Below are 22794 nucleotides of genomic sequence, written 5' to 3'. Positions count from 1 at the left end.
CAGTTTCATTTTACGTTGCCTCTGCCTGTCCCCTGCTGAGTGCTGTGCCTGGTGGTCGCTCATTTCCGGTCAATGTAAGCCAATTGTTTATCATTTAGATTCTCTCTGTTAACATTATTGTAAATGTAAACAGTTTGTAAACAAATATCCACACTGTATATGTTTCCAATAGGGAAAAGCACTTAAGGATATTAGTCTTTTCAAATATATGAGTAGTTATAAAGATATGGGGAATCTTTAGTATCTTGGCAATATTTTTATGTAAAAATTAACAATGACCAATCTATACCTTCAAACACTGAGACCAATGCCTGTGCTATGAACTTGAAAAGACAAAAAGTATGCTGTCATTGCTTTTTCCATGTCTGTTAAGTTAAAAAGCAGTTAAAATAAAGCACCCCTCCACACGGTGACATGTGCCGTACACATGGTAATTACAACTTTAGTTAATACAAAATTAAAACCTTTCATTAATGACAAAGCAGAGGCTTGTAATATGAAAGATATGCATTTAATTAGAATGCTACAACTTTCAAGTGACATTCTGGAATATGTGCATTTTTGTATGCAAATGCAGTGTAATGAGTTGCTCTTGACATACTGCACAGGGCTTATACTAAGCAGATACATAATGACAATCAAAACCTAAATCTGACGAGCCTACTCATTAACTATGATCATCTCTTTTGACACATGTCACGTTAACTTACAATCTCCGGGAAAGTATTAACAAGCACCAGCTAAGTTTCCGTCAGTTATTTCAAAGCTGCCTTGTCTTATCTATCTTACTGACAGACATATTGAAATGTAAAAAATTATAATGTTTTAAATTTTGCAAGCACAGGTTTGATAAGTGATAACTCCAGACTAACACCCGTTTCACAACATCTTTCTCAACTTGATCACGGATTTAGATAACATGCATCTATTTTTATTATCTGACTTACCAGGACAACTGACTTTACTTAATCTTTCCTGTCATACGCTGTTATAATGGGTGCTGTTTGTGCCCCCATAGGGAGAAACCACATCTACCTAACTGATATAATAATACCACTAAATATAGTGTTGATTAGTGCACTGATGAAGGCACTTCTGAAACTTTGAGTTGCTTGAGTTCTGCCATCAATGATTGAATGAAAACCAGAATATTTCTAAACAAACAACAAATTGTCTTTTCAGACAGACCCTAACATACGGCTTTAACAAAATTGTGTGTATAAGACAAATGTAATTTGTATCAGGTACCACCTAAATGAAGCATTACCCAACTTTGTTACTCTTAGTGTCTTCCTGACAAAAAACTGCAAAAATCAACAATTAATAAATCATCTGCAAAGGTTAATTACAACAAACAGAATATGCAGATACAAATGTTTTTAACTCAGTTAACAAATACAGCAGCTGAAACCATAAACAACCAGGAATATAATGCTGCCTAGCAGTACTTATTGAAGTCCTTTAACCAAACATGCTAGTCGATAAAGAAAACGATTCATTGTTCATTTTCTAGGTCCACTTGCGTTACAATTCCCTTGGTCATCTTTTAACCCTCACCACAACAAGCACCCCAAATTAGCATGTCCTTCCTGAAAGGATACGGTAAGACTAAGTTTTAATAATTCTCCTTTGATTGACTCTTCTGACTGCCTGGTATTAAAAGCCTGCTACTCCTCCATGATGGATGTCCATAGCTCATGACACAGAATCTCATTTACAAGCCGGATCCAGAGCTGTCCTCTGCCTGTGGAATTCAGATGAAGGCTGGAGCATCATTATTGCATGCTAAACTCATTAGGCAGACGGGAGGGGAGGGAGGGGCTGGAACACTTGAGGTATCCACTAATCGATTTGTGCCAGGAACAAAATGTAATCTTCCTACATGGGAACACATCCAGCCTAATCTTTTGTTTCTTATTAACCACTGAGGTTAAGTGAGTTTGGGAACCTCAGAAGGATAATGTAAGGAGACTGCCATTTCATTTTGCTAAGAGATCAGTGAAAGCCAGGCAGAACACTTTAGAGGAGTTAAAGTTTCATTTTAGGATACAGTACAATTACTTTACAGTGCCATTGGGTGATTTTGAAGTTTATTGATGTTTTTTTGGGAGAGACAGAGCCCAAACTTTACACAGCAATCTGTAACCGACATGGCTCTGCTTGTGGTTTTGTTGGTTGTATTTACTTTCATGTTTATTATTGATAGTGCAGACTGTCTTAGAAATATTTGACAGCATTAAGCAACAATACTTGACACAGTACATACTGCCTAGTAAATAAATTACCATGGTGACATGACAGTGAAGCGTCCAAGATACAGTTGTAATGTTCTTTCTAGTATTGGATTGTATTAGATATTTTGAAGCAAAGCCATTGTTACAATTCCATGTTTGCTGCTTGATACCACAGACCAGTTTGCTGCTTGATACCACAGACTTAAAAATGTATACTTGAACTTTCCTTTCTGAGCTAATGTCATATACGTTAACATCATTTTAGGTGGGGGTACCTACTGCAGTTTAGGTGAGAAGGTGTCTATTTGGTCATCCACAAGCATGGGGTTCACTCAGTCATTCCATGCTAGTATTTGTACCTGTATACAATTATTATTGCTGGATTAGTGCTCCCCCCAATGAAGAGCTGTGCATCTTGACCTTGCACTAGAAGTTCTACCGCAGCGCTGTTCTGACAGGCTTTCTATCTCAGAAAGAGATGGACAGATAGGTGACTGAAGGCAAGCCGGTGGTTCGAGATGGAAAGAAATCGACAGAATTATAGATAAGTTTGTGATAATAAAATGGAAGTGATGAAGGAGATAGTGCACAGCCTGTGAAGTCCACAGAGATGGGATAAATCAGGGATAGGATAGAATCAAAAAGGATTTTAAACAGCACACAAAAAGACCTTTCAGGCAGCATGACGAATGGAATGTGACAGGTTTTATGTGGTTTCTGTGTAGGTAAATCAAGATTAAAACACTGAATGTTTGTAGTATGACAAGAAATAGTTGCTATTATATGAAAAGACAATGGCTTCTGGGTACAAAGACATTTTTGTTCTTGGCAGCTGCTATTTCTTAGAAAGCTGACTATTACAAAAAAAAAAGATGTAAGCGTGCACATCAAGACAAATTTTCTGACTTATGATGTGCTGTGAAAAAAGATGTGAAGCTATTTTCTATTCTTTTTTTCAGGTTCAAATGATTTACTTTTGTGTTTTAAAACAGCAACAAACTAAAAATATGTATTATAACGTAATGCTCCAGTAAGAAGTAGGTGCATATTTTATTTGCTATCTTCTGGTACAAAGCCTGTCGGCATGGTAGTCCAGAAAAAGCAATTATTGCTTCAAATCCCAAAACTGTATTGCTGTGTTATCATATTCATCCTTAAATGAACACAGTGTAAAGAAGAGGAACTCAGTTTTACAATATTAAGGAAGCACAAGGAACAAGAAACATATGTAAATCTATATCTGATGTTCCAGTCATCTATCGCGTCTTCAAGCTACGCTCCTGGTTCGTGTGTTTAAAAATAAATCACTGTGTTGAACCCACAGTAATTACTGTTGCTTGAATATTGTCTCTTTACATGCAAAAACATTATTGAGCTTTCTCCTTCCAGGCAAAAATCAATGACAGAATAATCTCAGTTGCCAGGAGCAGTACATTTCCATTGAGTATTAGTAGTCTATCCTACAATCTCCATTTCCAATTTTCCCGTTCCCTGACAACTCACTCAGATGCCGGTTTTCCATTGGCCAAAACTCAGATCTTGATTAGATCTTGTACACAGTATATTTCGTATGCAGTGCCATGGTGCACACAAGATGAGTGTCAGGGCTTTTTACCAAAGACAGTCTTCTCAAATTGAAAGACTAATCTAACCCGCAGTAGCCCGAGGTGGAAGATGTCGCCCTGTTTAAAGACACAGCGCCCGTCTGATGCTGTTGCTGTCAGTGATAATAGCTATAACTTGATGTGTCTGTGCAAGCCGCACATGCTAAAGAGGTAATGTTGTTGTTTTTTGTTTTTTCTACTACAGTAGTCATGTATTTGTAACACTGTTAAGGTTCACAGCTCAGAACAATCCAGAATCATGGATACAACAAACACAAAATGAAAACTTTTCCATAGTTGATTATAAGGTCTGGGTGTATGCTACAACTGAAACCATTTGTTGTCTGTCCTACTCCATGCATCCAATAACCCACAAAAAAAGTATTTACAGGCTAAACTGTACAGTAGTGCTTTTCATGGGACTCTTTTTCTGTTCTGTCAAGTATTAAAAGCCTGAGAAGTCTTGAAGTTTATCTTGTAGTAAATGTTTATGTGGCAGGGCAAAATCCTTAAATGTGACAAGTGTGTGGGTGTTGGGAATATAGGTTTGGCAAGGATAGGGTTAATTTGTATCTCTGCCAGCTATCACGGGTGTGGCCATTCTCCAGTTAGTGCTAAATGGTGCTAATTGGGGAGTGGCCACCTGTATAAAAAGCAAAAAGTTCAAATTTGGGGAGGGGAGCGACTTGGATTCAAGGTTTTTAGTTAGGGTACCAATTTACATTTGTGCATGTCCATTATTCTGGTGCGCTTGAACAAGACCAACTGTACACAGTACTGCCCACTACAGATAGTACTCTCGGTACAGTACCAGCGAACTTCATGACCATTTTTTAATGCAGCTTTTAAAAGAAAATTAATTTTGTTTGCTGAAGAAAAGAGAAACTGCGGCATCTGAGATGTGTCAGAAGATGGAGATGGAGATGGTCTGTGCCTGGTTTAACTACAGGAACCCCACTAGTGTAAACTCCAAAGTCCTAACTCAAACCTAAAATGAACTACACATGTCTGTCTTGCACTAATTTTGCTTGCGAATATGACAGAGTGAAATAAAGTTCAAGGTAATTTAACCTTTTCCAGCTACCATAAACTGCAATGACTGTTGTTCAATACTGAAAGTAGAGTACTGTACATATTTTCTTTTCTCATTTGCATTTGTAATATAGTAGGTGACATACTCTGATGCTTTAATATATGGTAATACAGTGTTCCCTGCTGGCACCTAGAAATTAAAAAGTAATTTAACTGTTAATTATTGTGTGTTTTTCATTAAGAGTTAAATGTGACTTGCATTCAGGTTCTTTTTCTTTTTTTTTGGTATCTGTATTTGGGGGTGCAACTTGAATTCAGGGGCGACTTAAATTCGAGTAAACATGGTATATAAAATCTGTGTGTTGCTGTTTAGCTTGCAAAGTTCAGTGATTGCTCTGCCCAGCTTGTACAGTTTTTGTTGTGTTTTGTTTGAACTTTTTGTTTTGGCCCTTGTGCCTATTATTTTGTTATTTGTGTTGTTATTAAAAGTGCACAACAGCGCTAAACTGCAGCTCCAAGCCTCCAAGTCTCATTACTGACACTACCCTGCTACAGTTTAATTTTAAATAATATAGTGTACACTGTTGAAACAGATGTGAAAAGTACTTGAATGACCCATGCACAAGAATAGTGCTGTAACCCAACAACTACTGGGGTTTTCCATGTCAACCCAATATTCAGACCTCATCGCTCACTTCAAAATGATGGCACGATGAGTAATGGCTCTCCGGTCCTTATAAAAATCACAGTTTAGAATGAAAATAATAAATAAAAGTAATAAAAATGACCACCTTTCCCTTGGTCCTCTGATGGTCCTTTTCCATCTCACTTTGCTTGAGAAAAGAAGAATATATTGTCAGCTGTAATTAACATCAACATTTTTCGCACAACAGGGAAAAGAACAATTTTACAGAGCTGCTCTAAGTAAAGCAAATAGAAATGAAGAGACAATACCCCACAGGCTCATCAGCACAGCTAAAGTTTTATTGGACACAACTTGGACATCTATTGGAGGCATGAAAAACTGCTCCATCTTTACCAATGCTGGGTGAACCCAATTGGATTAAAATCAAAGCCACTTCAGCTTCACTTCCCCAGAAAGTTGTTTAATTAAGTTTGGCTCACACCCGTCTGTGGTTTTAATCTGACAGAGTGTGGAAAAGACAGAGTGCAGCCTCCGAAACGAAATCTGATCATTCATTTCAACCTTTCCACTACAATTTTTTCACGCATTCAGATGTATGTTTAAATTCAAGAAAGGGATAACAAGGGTATATTGCTTCTATTTCCTCTATTTTTTTATTTCAATGAAATTGCCGTATTGAGCAGCAACAGTGGGTGTTCAGTCAGGAATGGTAGACTTTATGTAGGTTTATGTCAGTATTTTACCCCCTGTATTACTAGATCTTTTCAGAGTTTTTGCCTTGTGGATGTAGCACAGTATACTGGATTATTTTAAATCAAGGAGACAAAAAATCCATTCAATTTTCAATAGCTTTCCCGGTTACCCATCACTGGTTTCTGTCAAGATCACTAAGAGACCAACAGTGGTATAGGACTGCAGTGTCCTCTGTATATGCTACAGGAAGAGACAGTAACCTAAAGTAATGGATGCAATTTCAAAAGCATAGGAAGGAATTAGGGGGAATGCTAAACCGTGGAGTATCGCCCTAACACTACATAGGGGGAGTGAACACATAAATACAATAAATATGCATGCTTGAGTTGTGTCTGCCTCAAAAACTATTGACCACAAGCTAGGTATTAAGCTTGATATTTTTGTTGTGTATTTCTGAAAGTTATAGCCACTTAAAAAGATTAGGAATGCATTAGGTACTTGAATTTATGTTTGCATTTTTGGAAGCCACTGTGGGGTAGATGTACTAAGATGGGCCAGTTGCTGTGCAAACATACCACAATTTGCATTTCTGTTGTAACAATTCACAAAGTATACATTTTGTCGTATGTGCTAAGAGAAAATATGTTAATAAAGAGGGCCGCAATATACTGTAAATATTTGTTGCGACACCTTAGAAAGACCTCTAGCATTGCGAGAGTCAAGCAACATTTTTTTGAATAAATAATAAAAGGCAGTTTAACCCCATCAGATTCTATAGTGGGGCCCCCACCTTCAACCCCAAATAAAAAATGTGTTTCTATCAAAAACTTTTCATAATCATACAGTAGCCCTACATAAGGAGGTGTCGGGTTTTAAAAAAAATACAATAAAATCGCACATTACAGGCTACACATTACATTATGAAAAAATATGAATCTGGGGGGCTCACGAGTGGGGCATCTGGTAAAGGCACTCCACCCGGAGTACAGGATGCGCCTTATAGCTTGGAGATTGCTGGTTCAAATCCACGCTATGCTACTGCCGACTGTGGACGGGAGTTCCCTGGGGACGGCGCACAATTGGCCAAGCGCTGCCCGGGTGGGATGGGGGTTAGGTCGGCTGGGGAGTCCTTGGCTCACCGCACACCAGCGACCCCTGTGGCTGGCCGGGTGCCTGTGGGCCAGCCTGTACACAATTCAGAACTGCATGGTCCTCCAGCACTGTAAGTTCTGAGATGGCTGCACGGCGGGCTTGCAGAGCGAAAAAATGCAGATGGCTGACGGCACACGTTTCAGATGACGCATGTGCTCGTCCTTGTCTCTCCAGAGTTAGTCTGGGGGTGGCAGCGGTGAGCCAGGTTGAATAATAATTGGACATTCCAAAAATTGGGAGATAAATCGGGAAAAATGAATAAAAATAATTGTTAAACATATATCTGTATAGTACGCCTATACAGTATACAGTACAGTAGTAAAATGATACAAATACCTAGCTTTATCCTTTTGGTGTACAATGCGAATAGCATTTTTTAATTATTATTATTATTATTATTATTATTATTATTATTATTATTAACTTGGCCTACTTAGTAGCCTAGTCAATTAACACAATATAGATCATGGTGCCATATTGACAAGTTATGATACTTACAGGAGGACAGCCAATTCTCGTTAATATCGTTAATACGAATTTCAAGGGACAAGCAACACATTTTTCCATTATACCACTAATTCATGTTATCATGAGTATCCTATAAGCCAAATGTATACTGTCAGTTTTTATTTAAGTTAGTCAGTGGTGCAGTGCTAAATTGTGCACATTAACAAACTACCTGCACATTAATAGAATAGGTGTGTTTCCTATTCCTATACAGATGTTAAGAATGAGTTGGAGGGGTTAGCGGCACATGTGTGCAGTCTATTGCTCCCAACATGTTGGGGAAACCAGAAATGTCTTATAAATTAGTTTTCAAGGTTTGTAAGTACACCCTGCTTTTAGGGATAAAATAGGTATTTGGGTGTGTGCCTCACAAATGCATTGAGCACAACTGGCAACGCACGAGAAAAACCGGACTAAGAAATGCCAGCAACAATTGTGACTGTTTAAAACATGCTTTCAAATTGATGCAATTGTATGTGTCACCAGCTTTAGTACATCTCATTATAATATTTGAAAACCCTCATTTGCACTCTCCGCCACCTTTTTCCGAATTTATGCAGGAACACTCATAATTACATATTCATCTAAGTCTGAACCATAAAGAAAAACTGCTGCCACAAAGCATTCCCTAAAAAGTCGCTAACAGCATTGCTCATGTTTAGTACATTTCACCCTAGACTTCTGACTTGCTTGCAACTGGTTTGTGACGACTGTGACAGACACAACACTTTAGTACATGCACCCCACAATGTGCTAATGTAGTCTACAGCAAACCAATAGAATCAAAAGCTTTACTAAAAAATGGCTTTTTATCATGGTTGAAATTTGATGAGTGCCAGATAAAAATGACTTTGTCATTAAATGCTTAGTCATAAACACACTGAATCTCAATTTGAAACCCATTTTTCATGGGTTTTAAAGTAATTGAAATACATCATGCAGTGATAACAACATGCATATTTAACCTTATTATTTGCTGAGAAGCCAAGTGCTTACAAATCTGCCAAACTGCAGCACTGTAGCTACTGAGAAATGTAATATTTCTGACATTGCAAGCCCACACTGAGTTACAAGAATACCACACTGATTCTTCATCAATGCCCATTCATGTTTAATACAAACTTCTGCCAGCCTTCAGCGAGTTCTAAAACACAACTGTTTCCTATCTGTGATTGATGTTAATCAAAACTCAGTGCATCAAAACAGTATTAACCCTGCATGTAACCCTTCTCTGTAGATTATTTATTATAGTACAAATAATAAGACATTCTTGATAGTAACAGCTGCAGATTATATGGGACCCCACTGCACAAAACTTATATAAAGACTTATATTGTAGGAAAGATGTAACATGGATCAACAAATAAGTAGTCCTGAAATTCCAAGATTCATGATGTTTGGATTAAAGCAAGGGAAATTACTCGAAAAATGAGAATTAGATACATAGTACATGAACTTGGTATTTGAACACTTAATTCAACATTGGCTAATTTATGTATTCTCCTGGTGCCCTATTTGGAGCATATCTTATATTACTACCTGTTTTCAGGGTTATTTGAAGGTCATCTGTTTGCTTCTTGCTGTCTAATAATAAAGATTTCTCATTGCTTACGTTATATTACGACGCACATGCTGTTAAGTTTTATATAAAAGCTTTTGTGATGAGTCGACACATTTGTTTTTGCTTCGTGCTTTTGGATAATGAAGTGTTCTTGTCGATGAATCACTGCCCCGTGTTTGATGAGGAAACTGTTTGCTGATTGCACCTTTACTGGTTTGTGGTGGAGGTGGCTCTGGGGCATTTGATGACACTCAGACTGCTTGCTTACAAAATATATCGGTATCATTGGTTAGAAAATCATAATAACAAGCAAGCCGTCAGATTAAGGGCAGTGGGGTCACAAATGTGTGATCTATGGTCTTGGTATGAACAGACTGGGGGTGTCCATTTAACCCAGGTCATTCAATGTGGTCTGGTCTCCATTACATTTTAAATGTGGTAACTCTGTAGTGTAGTGTTTTATAAGAAGTAGTAAATACCAAAAATATTTTGTGAACGCTGCAAAATGTCCCCTTTAGCAGGGTTTGTTGGTTATATTACTAGAGCGTCTGATTTTCGGGTGACATTTTTTTCAAAATTCAGGTGCATGCTTTTTTTAAAAATCAGGTAGAATTATTTAATGAAAAAATCAGGTGAAATCGAGTGGATTTTTTTTATATATAAATCAAGAAAGAAATAAACAAATGCTTAAGTACAAAGTGTTGACAACAAAGTCGTCGTCAACAGTTTAAATCTCCAACATATGTATATTTCCACACATTGGGGTATGCAAACTTATGATGAAATCTATCTCTCTGTTCCAATCAAGTTTTATTTTGTAGTGGAGTTGCAAGTATAATTGCACACAGAACATACTGAAAACTAAACAACTTTACTCCACGCTGTTTTACAAAGAGAAACGATCGACGGTTACATCTGAATGCTCTTGGCTAAACACACACTCATAAAACAAATAACTGGGAAGAAAAGTGTGCAAAAAAAACAAAAAACCATAAAGCTATATTTATGTAATTTAATATATATATATATATATATAGTGAGCCAGCTCACAGGTTCACCAGCAGGAGGCGTTCATGGCAGGCTAGGAACGAGCCCACAGGTGTTGCAGATAACAGAATGATAGACCTGTGGTCAGCATACTTGCCTGCCATGACGTCAAAGAGTTAACGGGTAAACAGGCTGCAGGTGTGGTTAGGTAGGGGATCAAGGTTGTACCATGGTTAATTCTCATTAGTCTTAATTGGCACGCACCTCTAGCCTGTAACAGTCCAATTACCAGATGATCCAGCACCCTTTAAATGAAAGCCTTCATAGCCAGTCAAGGTTGGCTTCCAACCAGTGAGCAGTGTGAGCTTATCTTCAACCAAGACTGAACAGGAATATAAAACAGAAGCTAAAAAAAACTGCCTTTGAGACTGAAATCTTCTTTCCTGGGTCGGCGCTGTTGGAAGGGAATACAGCAACGGGGAAAGAGACACCGCTGGTTTTCACATGCTGGAGACAAGCTGAAGCCAACAAACAACCTGGTAAAACCCAGGAACCAATTAATTCAACTGGACGTGGTTAACTGTCCAGTTAGTTTACATTGTTGTTGTGGTTTTTTTTGCTATACAAATCCTGTTTGAACTGTTTATTTTCTTTACATCTCATCTCACAACCAGGATGGTATTTTCTTTTGTGAAATAAGCGAGCAAGTTTATTTCTTTTACTTTTGTGAAGTTTAATAAACAAACTTGGATTGGAAACTACTGTCTGCTTCGTCTGTGTGCACCCACACGCCAACAATATATATACATATAAATATATAATTACACTAAGAAGCCACATTTTTCTAATAGGTAAATCAGCTTACCGTCATCGGCGCCAGTTCTGCTCTGTTGCATTTGAATTGCAACTGCGCATGCGTTTATTCATATACAGTATATGCCTATTCGGTGAGTTTTCCGAATAGGTTTAACCCAAATGCAGAAAAAAGCATTGGGGGGGGGGGGGGGTTAAACTGGGTAAAATCCGAAAATCAGACGCCCTAGTTATTATTTTCCTTTTAGGACAGCAGCGTCGTAATTCAAACTTGATCACTCTCAGTCACTGTCACTAACTATATGTCAAGAATGCTGATGTATCCTCACGGAAGTCACTTACAAGCCATAAGAAAGAGTTACCAGAATGGCTTGCAAAGCTGTTCAGGCAACAAGAAGAAACTGTTTGTGGTGCACACAGTACAACAATAGATTTTTATCACATTCCAATTAGTTCAGTATGTTGCTGGTACACTACATACTATTGATTGGTGTGTTCAGAAGCCGAGTCCATTTGTAATAGCTGATTTAAACAGATAAAAAAAAGAAGCTAAATGCACGCCCTTTGTTTCCAATCAATAAGGCTTTACCTTTCCCCCTTGACCTTTCACAATTCATCAAATTTGAATCTATATCTATCCATATCTGTCTTTCCTTAAATCGATCCATTACTTGAAGTGGACAGGTCCAGCATGGACTAAAAGTACAAAAAAAATAGGTCCTATTCATATGGTCTGCAGACAGTTGGTGCCTGGTTTCATCAGATTTCAGAAGGTAAGCAAGGCTGGGCCTGTGTAGTACTTAAACAGGTGCTACAGAAAGTTGTGTTGACATCTCAGTGGCCAGAGCTCAAAAAAGACCCAGTATGTTGATAGAGGACACCGTGCCCTTAGGAGACATCCTCATTCAGATGACATGTTACTGTCCTGTCAACCTACATGGACGTCCCCCCATCCAAGTACTACACAGGTCCAGACTTGCTTAGCGGGGAATCTCCAGAAAACTCTGACTTGGCTAAATACACACTATCCCTGAGTAACTACTCTGCAGTATATCATTGTACCTGTCCTTAGTTGGTAATACCTGGTGAAATAAATGAAGAACATTATTGTGTTTACACGTTATCCTAACTAGACTACAGGCGCTGTTTTAATTATTTAAACAGCACCTGATTTAAATTATGCTAACACATGATTGCGTTGTGTTGGCCCTATTACTAAAGCCAACATTAATAAAACCATTGAAATTCCATTTACATTTTCCAATTTATTATCCCCTGGCAGCAGCTAAAGTATGTGTCATATTGGCTAGGGAGAATACATACCGTTACAAAAATGAATAAATAAATACTGCTTCTTGTAATCAAATTTCAATGAATAATTAGGCAGAATCTGTTCTCATTAGTTTTCCTCAGTAATCTGGCAAAAGGCACGAGGAACCCGCTGCTCTTTCTCGCTCATTTGTTCAACCTGTAGAGCTGTTATTTGGCTCCATGTTGTCATTGTACTTCATTGCTACTCACTCCAAGCCGAGTCATTCACCAGTAATTAAACAGGTTTTTTCTAACATGACAGGCTGCTGTAAAAAGCCAATACGGATTTGGTACAGATTTGATTTACAACAGGTTTCATTCGACTTTACGAAGCAAGCTTAGGTAATTATATAGTGTGATGCCAAACATTTGGCAATATCTGTAGTGTAGAGGATAGTCACACTGAATAAAGTACTGTATGTACTCTTAAGCTGCAATGGCTATTATCCACTTTCATACAATCTCATTAACCAACTATCTTGCCATTATTCTCTGTTAAAATGACACCATTAAGTCATAATGCAATCCTACTGGCCGATAACAATTCCGATTCTGTCTTCAGTATCCCCACACTACCTTTACACTGATGGGGTTTTTTTTTGTGTGTATGTGTGTGTAATAGAGGTGGCAGAAAAGACACTTAACTGAGAGTTAGCTGGGAGAAAATTGATGACCACAAGGCAATGGATTGTTGGGTGGTAAGGAGTTTGAAGTACTTAAATGCACACATTTTGAATCTTGAAAAACTAAGGATTATACGAGTTCTATAAAACAAACAGACAGTTATGGCATTCTAAAATAACATGTAATATAAAATGACTATATATATATATATATATATATATATATATAGTGCTGTACTTACCGTAGCAAGGCAAATTAACCAATGAAAATCAGCTATGTCACCGTCATTCGGTTGCTGTATTTCCCACTGTTATTTTTTTTTTTTATTATCATCCGAACTTCATACCATACTTAAGAAAAAAAGAAATGAAGACAGGATACTAAAAATCCATAATAGCTTTTTTTAAACAGCCCCAGGGCCAAAGACTGGAACTTTTAGCCACCAAGTTACCCAGGAGTCACCCGCTGAGCAGAGTGGGGAGAAAAGGCCAAGATTAACAACAATTAACTCTTGCAGATTAAGCTGTTAAAATACGGATGTTGTATTATGTTCCATTTATTGTTGTTACATTCTGTGTAGTTATCATTGAGGTTATGTGAAACAATGCAAGTACTTGTCATGAGTGTGTTTAACATTATTTTAGTTGCTGTAAGCATAGGTAGTTTTTATTATTGCCTTTTGATACTGTAGCATTAAAAATAATAATAACTGCATTTATCCTGCATGATGGCAGATTTGGCAAATGTGTGTAAAGACGTTTTAGCAAGTTGATTTGGTATAAATAAGTAACATAGTGATTCCCTTACCTGTTTAAATTGTGCACTACAGATGTAGCAAGGCTTGCCATGATGTTTTGATGTTTGTCTCCATCCCCTCACCCTCCCCCACCCCCACTGGAAATCTGACAAATCGCACCCTGCATATATAATTTACTGAAGTGTTTGGACATACCAACATATACAGTAGGAATACAAGTCTAGGTAAATTATACTATTATAATGATCTAGTCATTCTCCACCCAGAAACATGTCCTATTGTATTATTAGTTTATGAACAACAAAAGGTCGTCAGAAGAGCAACACCGTCTTTATACTTATGTTGCTGTTTTGAATAAAATATGACTTCAAGTTAAGCTTTGGTGAATCTCAAATCAGTGAGCTCCGAGGGACCACCAGTCATTTGGAAATTAATGAATCAAGGGTAAAACAATATTAAAAAAAATAATAATAATATGAATTAATTAAAATGGGGTTTGCATTATTACTTTTAATTAAGCATCAATAAAACAATAATTAATGGTAACATAATTGTACTTCATTAATGCTTAATTACTAGGTAATAGCCCCCCCACCCCCCCACCCCACCCACACACTACTGCATATACTGCACTATGCCAATACTTTTCATACCCAGAAAGGTCTCAAAATAAAAAAAACAATTTAAGGTTGTTTGTCATTTTTGTTATTACTGTACATTAACAAAAGTAGCAGTGTATCCATTACAAGTTAGAATCCAGTCCTTCCAGATTTAAAATATCTGACACGTAATCTTTGATATACGTTAGTCAAATTTCTAATGTGCTACTTATGAGCTTTCAGCAAAAGTGTCTAATAAAAATGCAAGGGCACGCCAGTTGGCTAAACTTGGTCAACAAGCAAGGGATGCTCATGTTTAGCTGCACTGTGTAAAATTAACTTTTTAGGTAATACAGATTTCTGTTAAGTAATCCTTCCTGCAAAGAATCAAAGAAGCCTCTCTGGCTCTCCCCTGGGTACGAAGGGCCCCAGCTGTCGATGGAAACAATTTATTAAAGCTTGCTAAGAAGACACACAGGGGACGGAAATGTGTGCTTGCTCAGTCCCATTGCTACTTTCCTTTAAATTCCTTCTAGTTTTATTTCATTTTTTACCCTTACATTTCACGATATACTGAACAATTGAATATGCTATTTTAGCTGGAGAGAAAACATTTGGATTTCATTTGATTCCAGGCTTTTCTAAATCAAATGTCTCTTTTAGTGCCAGCAAGAAAAATTACAAGAAACCTTGGCTTAGATTAAATTCATATGACTACAATCTATAAAACAGGTGAACAGAGAGATTTATTTAGCAGGATTTATATTAATCAACAAAAATCTGCTTAATGTATATATGTTTTGGTCAATTATTACATTAATTAAATACACTTCCCAAGCATACGAGTCTTTTTGATAGTGACCCAATTTACTGTAAATCAAAAAAAGAAGATTGTAAAGAGCTTTGAGATCACTTTATGAATTTCACTACACAAAATAAAATGTTGATGATTATGATAATCAAACAATACACAGGCTTTAATACCTACTTAAATAAATAATGAGTTTATTGATTTTAAAATTAAGTGGAAGTGACAGACAGAAGTCATCATTAGTACAGGCAATATCACACAAATCTTAGATGTGAATATCCCTGCAGTTTTATCTATTGTTATTTTTTATGTCATAAAGTCCTACAGCTCTATTTAAAGGGATTGACCAAGTGGAGAGGTATGTTGAGGCAACTAAAGCAATTTCATCCCATCTGCTCTGTATCTGGCTTAGAATTTTATTAACAATCCTCAACGCCCCCACAGAACCTACAAGTTCACATATTACATCTAGTTCAGAGTTACGCACAAATAATGTTTTTCATTTGATTCATTTAAGCCAAATTGAAATCTCTTGTACAATTACAGGGGTTGTGCTAATGTTCTTCTTGTTTCACATTGCAGCTGAACAGAGGTTTTATTTTCATATCTACTGTTAATATCTACTTTTTACTTAAAAAATTTAAAATGTGACATTTCAAAATCTAACATGAAATACTAGAGCTCCAACCCTGCCAAAATGATCAATCAATCACCCTACTTAAATCCTGGAATGCACCCCTATTCTCTGTCTTGCTTTTTCAATTTTCTCCATCCTCCCCTACTCCTCCACTACTCTGCACCACTTGTGCAAAGGTCTCCCTCTGGTGCCAAGTAAAGCTCACTTCCCAGCCTTAGAGATCGGCCGCGCCGGCCTCATCCTCCGAGAGGAAGGTTCCCGAGTGCCAGAGGGGACCCCCAGCCAAATCTGTCTTTACACTCTTTTATTTTCCCATTGTCTAAGTTCCCAGCTTGGGGGAAGTAACGGTTGTTTCACAGCATTGGAGGATGATCGGTTCGGTCACACCTCAGTGAGGGCGGTTCTCCGTGAGCCAAGGGGAAACCCTGTACTCTTTACTAACTACCAGCTTTCTGTGCCAGTCTCCCTCTCTGGAGACACCTTCTTTGCATGTTTATTTCTTTCTCTCTTTCAGCGTTCCTCTCTCCCTGCATGGCGCGGCCTTGGAAGTTTGGCCTCACCGAACCTCCCTAAGCGTAGGCGATCCTTGTAAGCCGGGAGACTGCTAGTCTTCTCTTTGATCGATCCACTATCCTTCTCTTCATTTCCCCTTGGGGGAAGTAACGCTCGCTTCCCAGCCTTGGAGGCCGATTGGTTCTATCTCACCTCCGTGAGGTCGGCTCTCCACAAGCCAAGGGGAAATCCTGCCCTCTTTCTACAGTCAAAAGCACATCATTCCTGTTTAAATTCCCAATTGTTTCTCCATGCAGCCCTTGCTCCTGTTCCATGAATTACGTGATGTTAAACAAAAGATCTAAATTATGTTCATATAGTTTTTATTATTTGGATATGTCTCAATCATTCTAGTTGATGCAAAACGTTTGGCCATAGCTGTATAGTAACTTAGAAGTAACATTTACTGGCTCTACAATACATACATTCAAATGATTACATCCCATATATTTTTAGCAGTGCTTCTGTAATCACTGGCAACAAAACAGATCATGTGTTTAAGCTTGCTTTAAATTATGATACTCAATCATTTCTTGCTGTAGTCTATTTCTCCTACGACTCAATTATCCATTTATCTTTACACTCAGTTTACTTAACATGCAAAACCTCAGTTTATTAATAAAGTATTTGCAACACAGCATGCTGGTGTGTTTCATCATAATGATATATATCACTTTCAAATGCGTTTGTCCCACACAGAAATAAAACATATATTATGAAAGGCACTTAGCTTTAATGTGTTTCACATATCAATAGATAAACATGTATTTTTGTCCACTTTTATCCACTCTAAGCACACATTTCTTTTTATGGCTTATACTGTGCTTATTTTCTGCATACAAATATACAAAAACACCACAAGGGAACATACTGTATTGTAATCTTCTCAGCCTTCTGAGTCAACAATTCTGCGCAATCACAGTGCATTCACCTATTAGGATGTGTATTATTGGAATCAAATCAAAGTGCTATTAACTGTGTAAATGCAGCATCTCATACCACATATCAAAATGATAAAGAGCAGCCTTTGCCCAGGTTTTTTTTTTTTTTTTTTTTTTTTTGCTTGGTTATAGAACCTAGAGGAGTGTGTATCAAGTAGCATGTCTCAGCAAACGTCAAAAGTTTTTATTAATTATCAGCTGATAGTTTTCTGTAGTACAGCAAACCTCGTGCATCTGCAATGTCCAATTGTAAAATGACACTCCTGAGGGAATGTTTGATTTTGTTGGTTTTAACACAATACTAAGGTATCCAGTAGACGGAATGCCTTGTGGTCATGATTGCCAAAAGTAACAGAACTGAAGACGATGCCCATGATATACAAGCAGTAGATGGTGGGTTTATGGAGTTCAATGTCGGAAATTAAACAGATTTTGAGACTGTTGTGGATGACATGAAATAGAACATGTACAGTACTAGAACGCCTGGTAAGCACTATTGAATTTCTTGAGTAATATTCAGTGTGAAATTAGACCATGGTGTTACATTAGATTCATAGAGAATGAGAATCTTTTGGAGATTTTTACCTGTATAGAAACTAGGGTGTTTGAACGGCAGGGCTACAGGACTTTTCCTCAGTAAGAATATTTACTGCCTAACAGAAACATGGGAGTAGTCTGCAGGGAAGTCTGCTCTCCAGAATGGCCCATGGAGTCATCGCTTTTGACTGTACCTCGTGAAGCATCAATAATTTGTGAATTCATTGAGCCCTTGAGCAGATGAAAGCAGCCCATTTACACAAAAAAGTGTTGTACACATTAAAGCCTGAATACACCTGTCACCAGAGGGAGGGGACATTGGTGGCTCTGCCAGTCACTTGTATTATACTGGGATTTTAAAGGCTGAAAGAACAGGTAACAAACTTAGCTTAGCAGGTGACCACAAATCTAGGTTTTACTGGATATTGGAGGTTTCTCAAATACAAGAACATACAAGACGGGAAATAATTTCTATTTTTTTTTAGTAGGGATTTTACTGTAGTAGTCTACATGTAGCAAAACACAAGTGCGCAACAGCCTATTTTAATTATTAACCTGCATGACAATTGGATTATAACCAGTCACCCTAATTACCATCTCCTCTCACTCTCGCCTATACTCTTCCTGTTGATAATGTATGTCGGCAGCAGCAGTCTCATTAAAATGCAGCGTTGAGTCACTGTTGAGCATCAGTGGTCAGATACCAGCCATGCTGCAGTAAACACACTGAAATCCCTTAAGGTCATACTGACAAATAAGTGTATGCACATCTCTGCAAAGCCAGTGATATGAACCATCAGAATAATCTCATGCTTAAGATAGATCTTTAAAATAAATGCACTAATTGTAATCAATGTACTGGGAGCCTTCCCTTGTTTTAGCCGAACAGCTAAGCTGAGACTACCCTGCGACTACATATTTTGTAGTTAGTTAACATCTGTTCTGACTTCTGATACATTCTCACATACTGCAGTGTCAAACACCAGTTGTATAATCAAATTAATTTACTGTATGTTTCTATAGTTTAGCCTGCGGTGCAATTAAAACCTTGTTTCTTTCCAGTTTGTTTGCATAAAGACAGTTTCTCACAGAAGGAAAGCCTCCCTTTTCAAAGCTTTTCTTACTACCTCTAGTAGCTTGAGAACATAAATGGCATCAGCATGCTCCACTGTTTTTGTTACAGTGATAACACTGTATTAGAGTTACCTAAAGCTGATAATGGGCAATAAACCTTTAATATTCCATTTTATGTTATCTGTTTACTTGTCATGGGGCCCAAATTCAATTATATGTTAACAAGAAAAAAAAAATGTTTTAGAAAAATATTCAATAAACAGCCAATGTGGATCCACTTAAGTTTGATTCAGTTATTGCATGAATTTACAGTTTTCCTACAAGACCTTTTCTCAGCTAAAGGTTATACTGAATTTGGCCCATAGTATTGTGGGCATTGTCCCAGTCCATGTCACAGGGTTGTATGGCTAAATGTCTGCTCAACCCGTCCTTTCTCATTACTGAGAGATATTGGGTGTACATAATTCCTACCCATTTTGGGCCAGCCTGGGACATGGTAAAATACAAAGGCATAGTATTAATCAATGATCACTTTGGCCCTCATACAAGATAAGTGGATTATTGATGCATTATTTATTTTAGCAAACCTGAGACTTGTCATGAATTTGGTTGTGCATGAGGCTTGAGGCAAATTTATCTGGCTGTGCATGAGACATGAACCTGTCTCACCTGGCATAATTCAAATTTGTGGAATAGAAAATATTTCTGCAACTCAAATTAATCAACTTTAAATTAAAATCTAAACCTGTTTAAAGAATAAAGTCCACATTTTACAAATAGTTTAGGCTTTTTGTGTGTATTTTATGACAGTGTCATTGGTTGCAGTCGGATAATCCATCATTCTTTTTTATTGTTATTACCCCACTACCACAGATCGGCTCTGTAGCCAATAGCTTTAATACATAGGCAAACAAAGTACCGGTAAGTTTAAAATGGATGCAGTGACAGGGTATTGATTTATACTGCACCACTCTCGCGGAGGACTACTCCATTCAACACTATAACCTCGTGCAATGGTTTTTTTGCAAGCAGTCAAAGTGCAGCGCTTGCTTCCCTAACAGGATAGCTAAACATTCATATTCGTATTAAAGCTGTCATTTCAGTAACAATGTTCATTCGTGCTAGATCGATTCAGCGTTTACCCATTATAATTATCGTGTTTTAAGGTACTCTAACATACTGCTTCTACGGAAAACATTATCTCCCGCACTCGGGTGGACACGCTTTGCAAAATTAATGTATGCAAACAATTCCGTAGTCATAATGTGTATTTTTCTTAACATATTGTGTGTATTTAAAAAAGGTACCAACAGAGTTTAAAATGAACTGGATTTATAGAAAATTGTGGAGGGTCACGTTGAATAATTGTTTACAGCTTATTGTTTAATGTGAACGAATAAATATTGCATCTCCAAATTTCTTATAAATTAAATTTAAAAAAAAACTGTGGGAAAGCATGCAGGAGTCATTACTCAAATACTATTTAAACTGCACGGTCGTTCTTAGTGTGTCTTACGTAGCCAATTCCATGTTACACTAAAGTATTCATCTTCTGAATTTTATTATCTTTTGTGCTGGCGTGCAGAATACTAATATACAGCACACTCTGGGGGCTTCATGGCTGGAAAGGGTTCAACATCTAACACACATTTATGTATTATTATTATTATTATTATTATTATTATTATTATTATTATTATTATTAGGAAAATGCAGACCATGACTTAAAATAGACATGTGTGTAAGTACTCTGTAACCCAAAACAGTATGTGTGATTAACGCAAAGGAAGGAATAAACCACTCAATTCCAAACCATGTCATCTGTGACCCTCTGCAATCCTTTTAAGCTACAATCTCCGAAGAGATGCTAGGCATGCCTTTATTAACATACTATATATAACACTTTTTTCTGTCACTGTTTCTTTTGTTTTTTAATCATTATTGTTACAAAAAAATAACACGTTATATAACACACGCAGCAGCTAGGTTCACATTGACAATCACACCGTCTGAACTGCATCTTAGCATTAATCAATAGGGGTAATTGGGAATGCTATAATTTGCATGTAGCCAATATTAATTTGGTACATAGCCAAGTCAGATAATAACATTCATAAATCCGGAGTAGGTATTTTTAGTCTATAGATTACCTATATCAACATTTCTGGCAAATGCGCCTAACGCACAAAGTCACCAATAAACCAGATGACCCATTGACATACATTTTTTTAATTAGTTAAAATGATAGTTCTCGTAATTAACTAACTAAATTAAAGCATCTTCCATAGCACACAACTTGCATATTAGGATAAAGTCGCACCCAAACCACCAGACAACGTCGCAATTAAGCTATTCTGAATTGTTTAGTGTGATACATGTATTGTTATGTTAATAATGGACTTTAGAAAACTATGTATCCAACACAGCTGTGGTCTTATCAAGGTTTGAATGCAGCATTATTGTTTTTTATTAAGTGTTCATATTAAGGAGAGAAAAGACTGTATATAAAAATATATGCCGTCCCCTATACTCTATGGCGTTGACATAATATGCTCTTACAAACAGACAAATATGAAAATAAAAGAAATATGAAAAAGGCATCTTAAATCAAATAATCTAGCAATTTCTTGTTATTGTCACAGAAATAGTGTAAGCAATTTGGAAAGAAAACGAAAATGAGTTTTACAACTGTTCTGACAATTGCATTTTCATTTTTCAAAACGTTTTTCTGCAGTTCCGCAAAACACGTTTTCAACAGAGACTTCTGTAGAAGCTATGAATTAGCTGGTTAACCAGTGATTTATAATCAATTTGTTTTACTATAGGAATTGTCTATTTTTTGGATTTTGGACAAGATAGTGTTACTTGTACTGTAGCCTACATTAGCTTGATGATCATTTCTCCCCAGTGCCCGTATATTATTCCTAAAAATGTTGAATAAAAACGACTTACCGTATACTTCAGCATCACTGTTCAAATAGACTACCCAGAGGACTACAAAAGCGAGCTTTTTCAGACAAATAAATCCAAGAATATTCTCCATATTTCAGCTACACCTTTATGCGCTTCTGTCCCACAAACATAAAGAAAAACCCTAATGCGTTCTTTCTTCAAAAGCAGCAAAGTTAAATTCAATTCATGAGAACGGAGGAGGCATCCAAAACTAAAATGTTTAAACAAGTCTACAGAAAGAGAAAAACATATATATTCTCCCGATGAAGAAGAAAAAAAGCCAATGATCAAGCCAAGCTTAATCAAATGTTAGTTTGCTCCATCTTTAAGAAAGCAATATTCTGGAGAGACGGTGAAAGGACGAAGAGATTCACTTGTTACGGTGGCTGTCCACTAGCACTGTGTGAGCGGAGTTTGATATGTGAATCCATTGATCTAAAGAGCTGTTGAGGTTGGAGTTAAGGAGTGGGGGACCTGCTCCAGTGGAACGGATTCGAATATGGATTTTTTTTTAAAAGAATTAATCTATCCTGTCTTTTTTTTTTTTGCGAGCTGGTGGGGGAATTACTGAACACGCGCGCCCTCTCTGGACAGAATGTGAACTGTACTGCATTTACGATCAATACATGAATAAACTATCTACAACTATAGTGTCCCCTCTGTGTGTAAGCGATTCAGTCTTTTAAAAACAGCAGCTGTTGGCATTCTTGGGCTGCATTAGTTATATTATTAAATCGTGTTTACCATTGCCACAAGTCCCCACGTGACAT

General features: G+C 37.2%; 1 protein-coding gene across 3 annotated transcripts in view; it reads right to left on the bottom strand.

Moving 5' to 3' along the window:
* LOC117972824 (netrin receptor DCC-like) overlaps positions 1-22413 on the bottom strand; it is a 276112-nt gene extending 253699 nt beyond the window's left edge. For all 3 annotated transcript variants that reach the window (XM_059024341.1, XM_059024342.1, XM_059024347.1), the window contains exon 1: positions 22025-22413. In XM_059024341.1, the coding sequence (XP_058880324.1) occupies positions 22025-22115 (91 nt within the window). In that variant the 5' untranslated portion in view covers positions 22116-22413. The remainder of the gene's footprint in view (positions 1-22024) is intronic.
* Positions 22414-22794: the final 381 nt, after the last annotated feature.

Source organism: Acipenser ruthenus, chromosome 1, assembly GCF_902713425.1.
Source record: "Acipenser ruthenus chromosome 1, fAciRut3.2 maternal haplotype, whole genome shotgun sequence".
Lineage (NCBI taxonomy): Eukaryota > Metazoa > Chordata > Actinopteri > Acipenseriformes > Acipenseridae > Acipenser > Acipenser ruthenus.
This window is presented reverse-complemented; position numbering and strand designations above follow the sequence as displayed.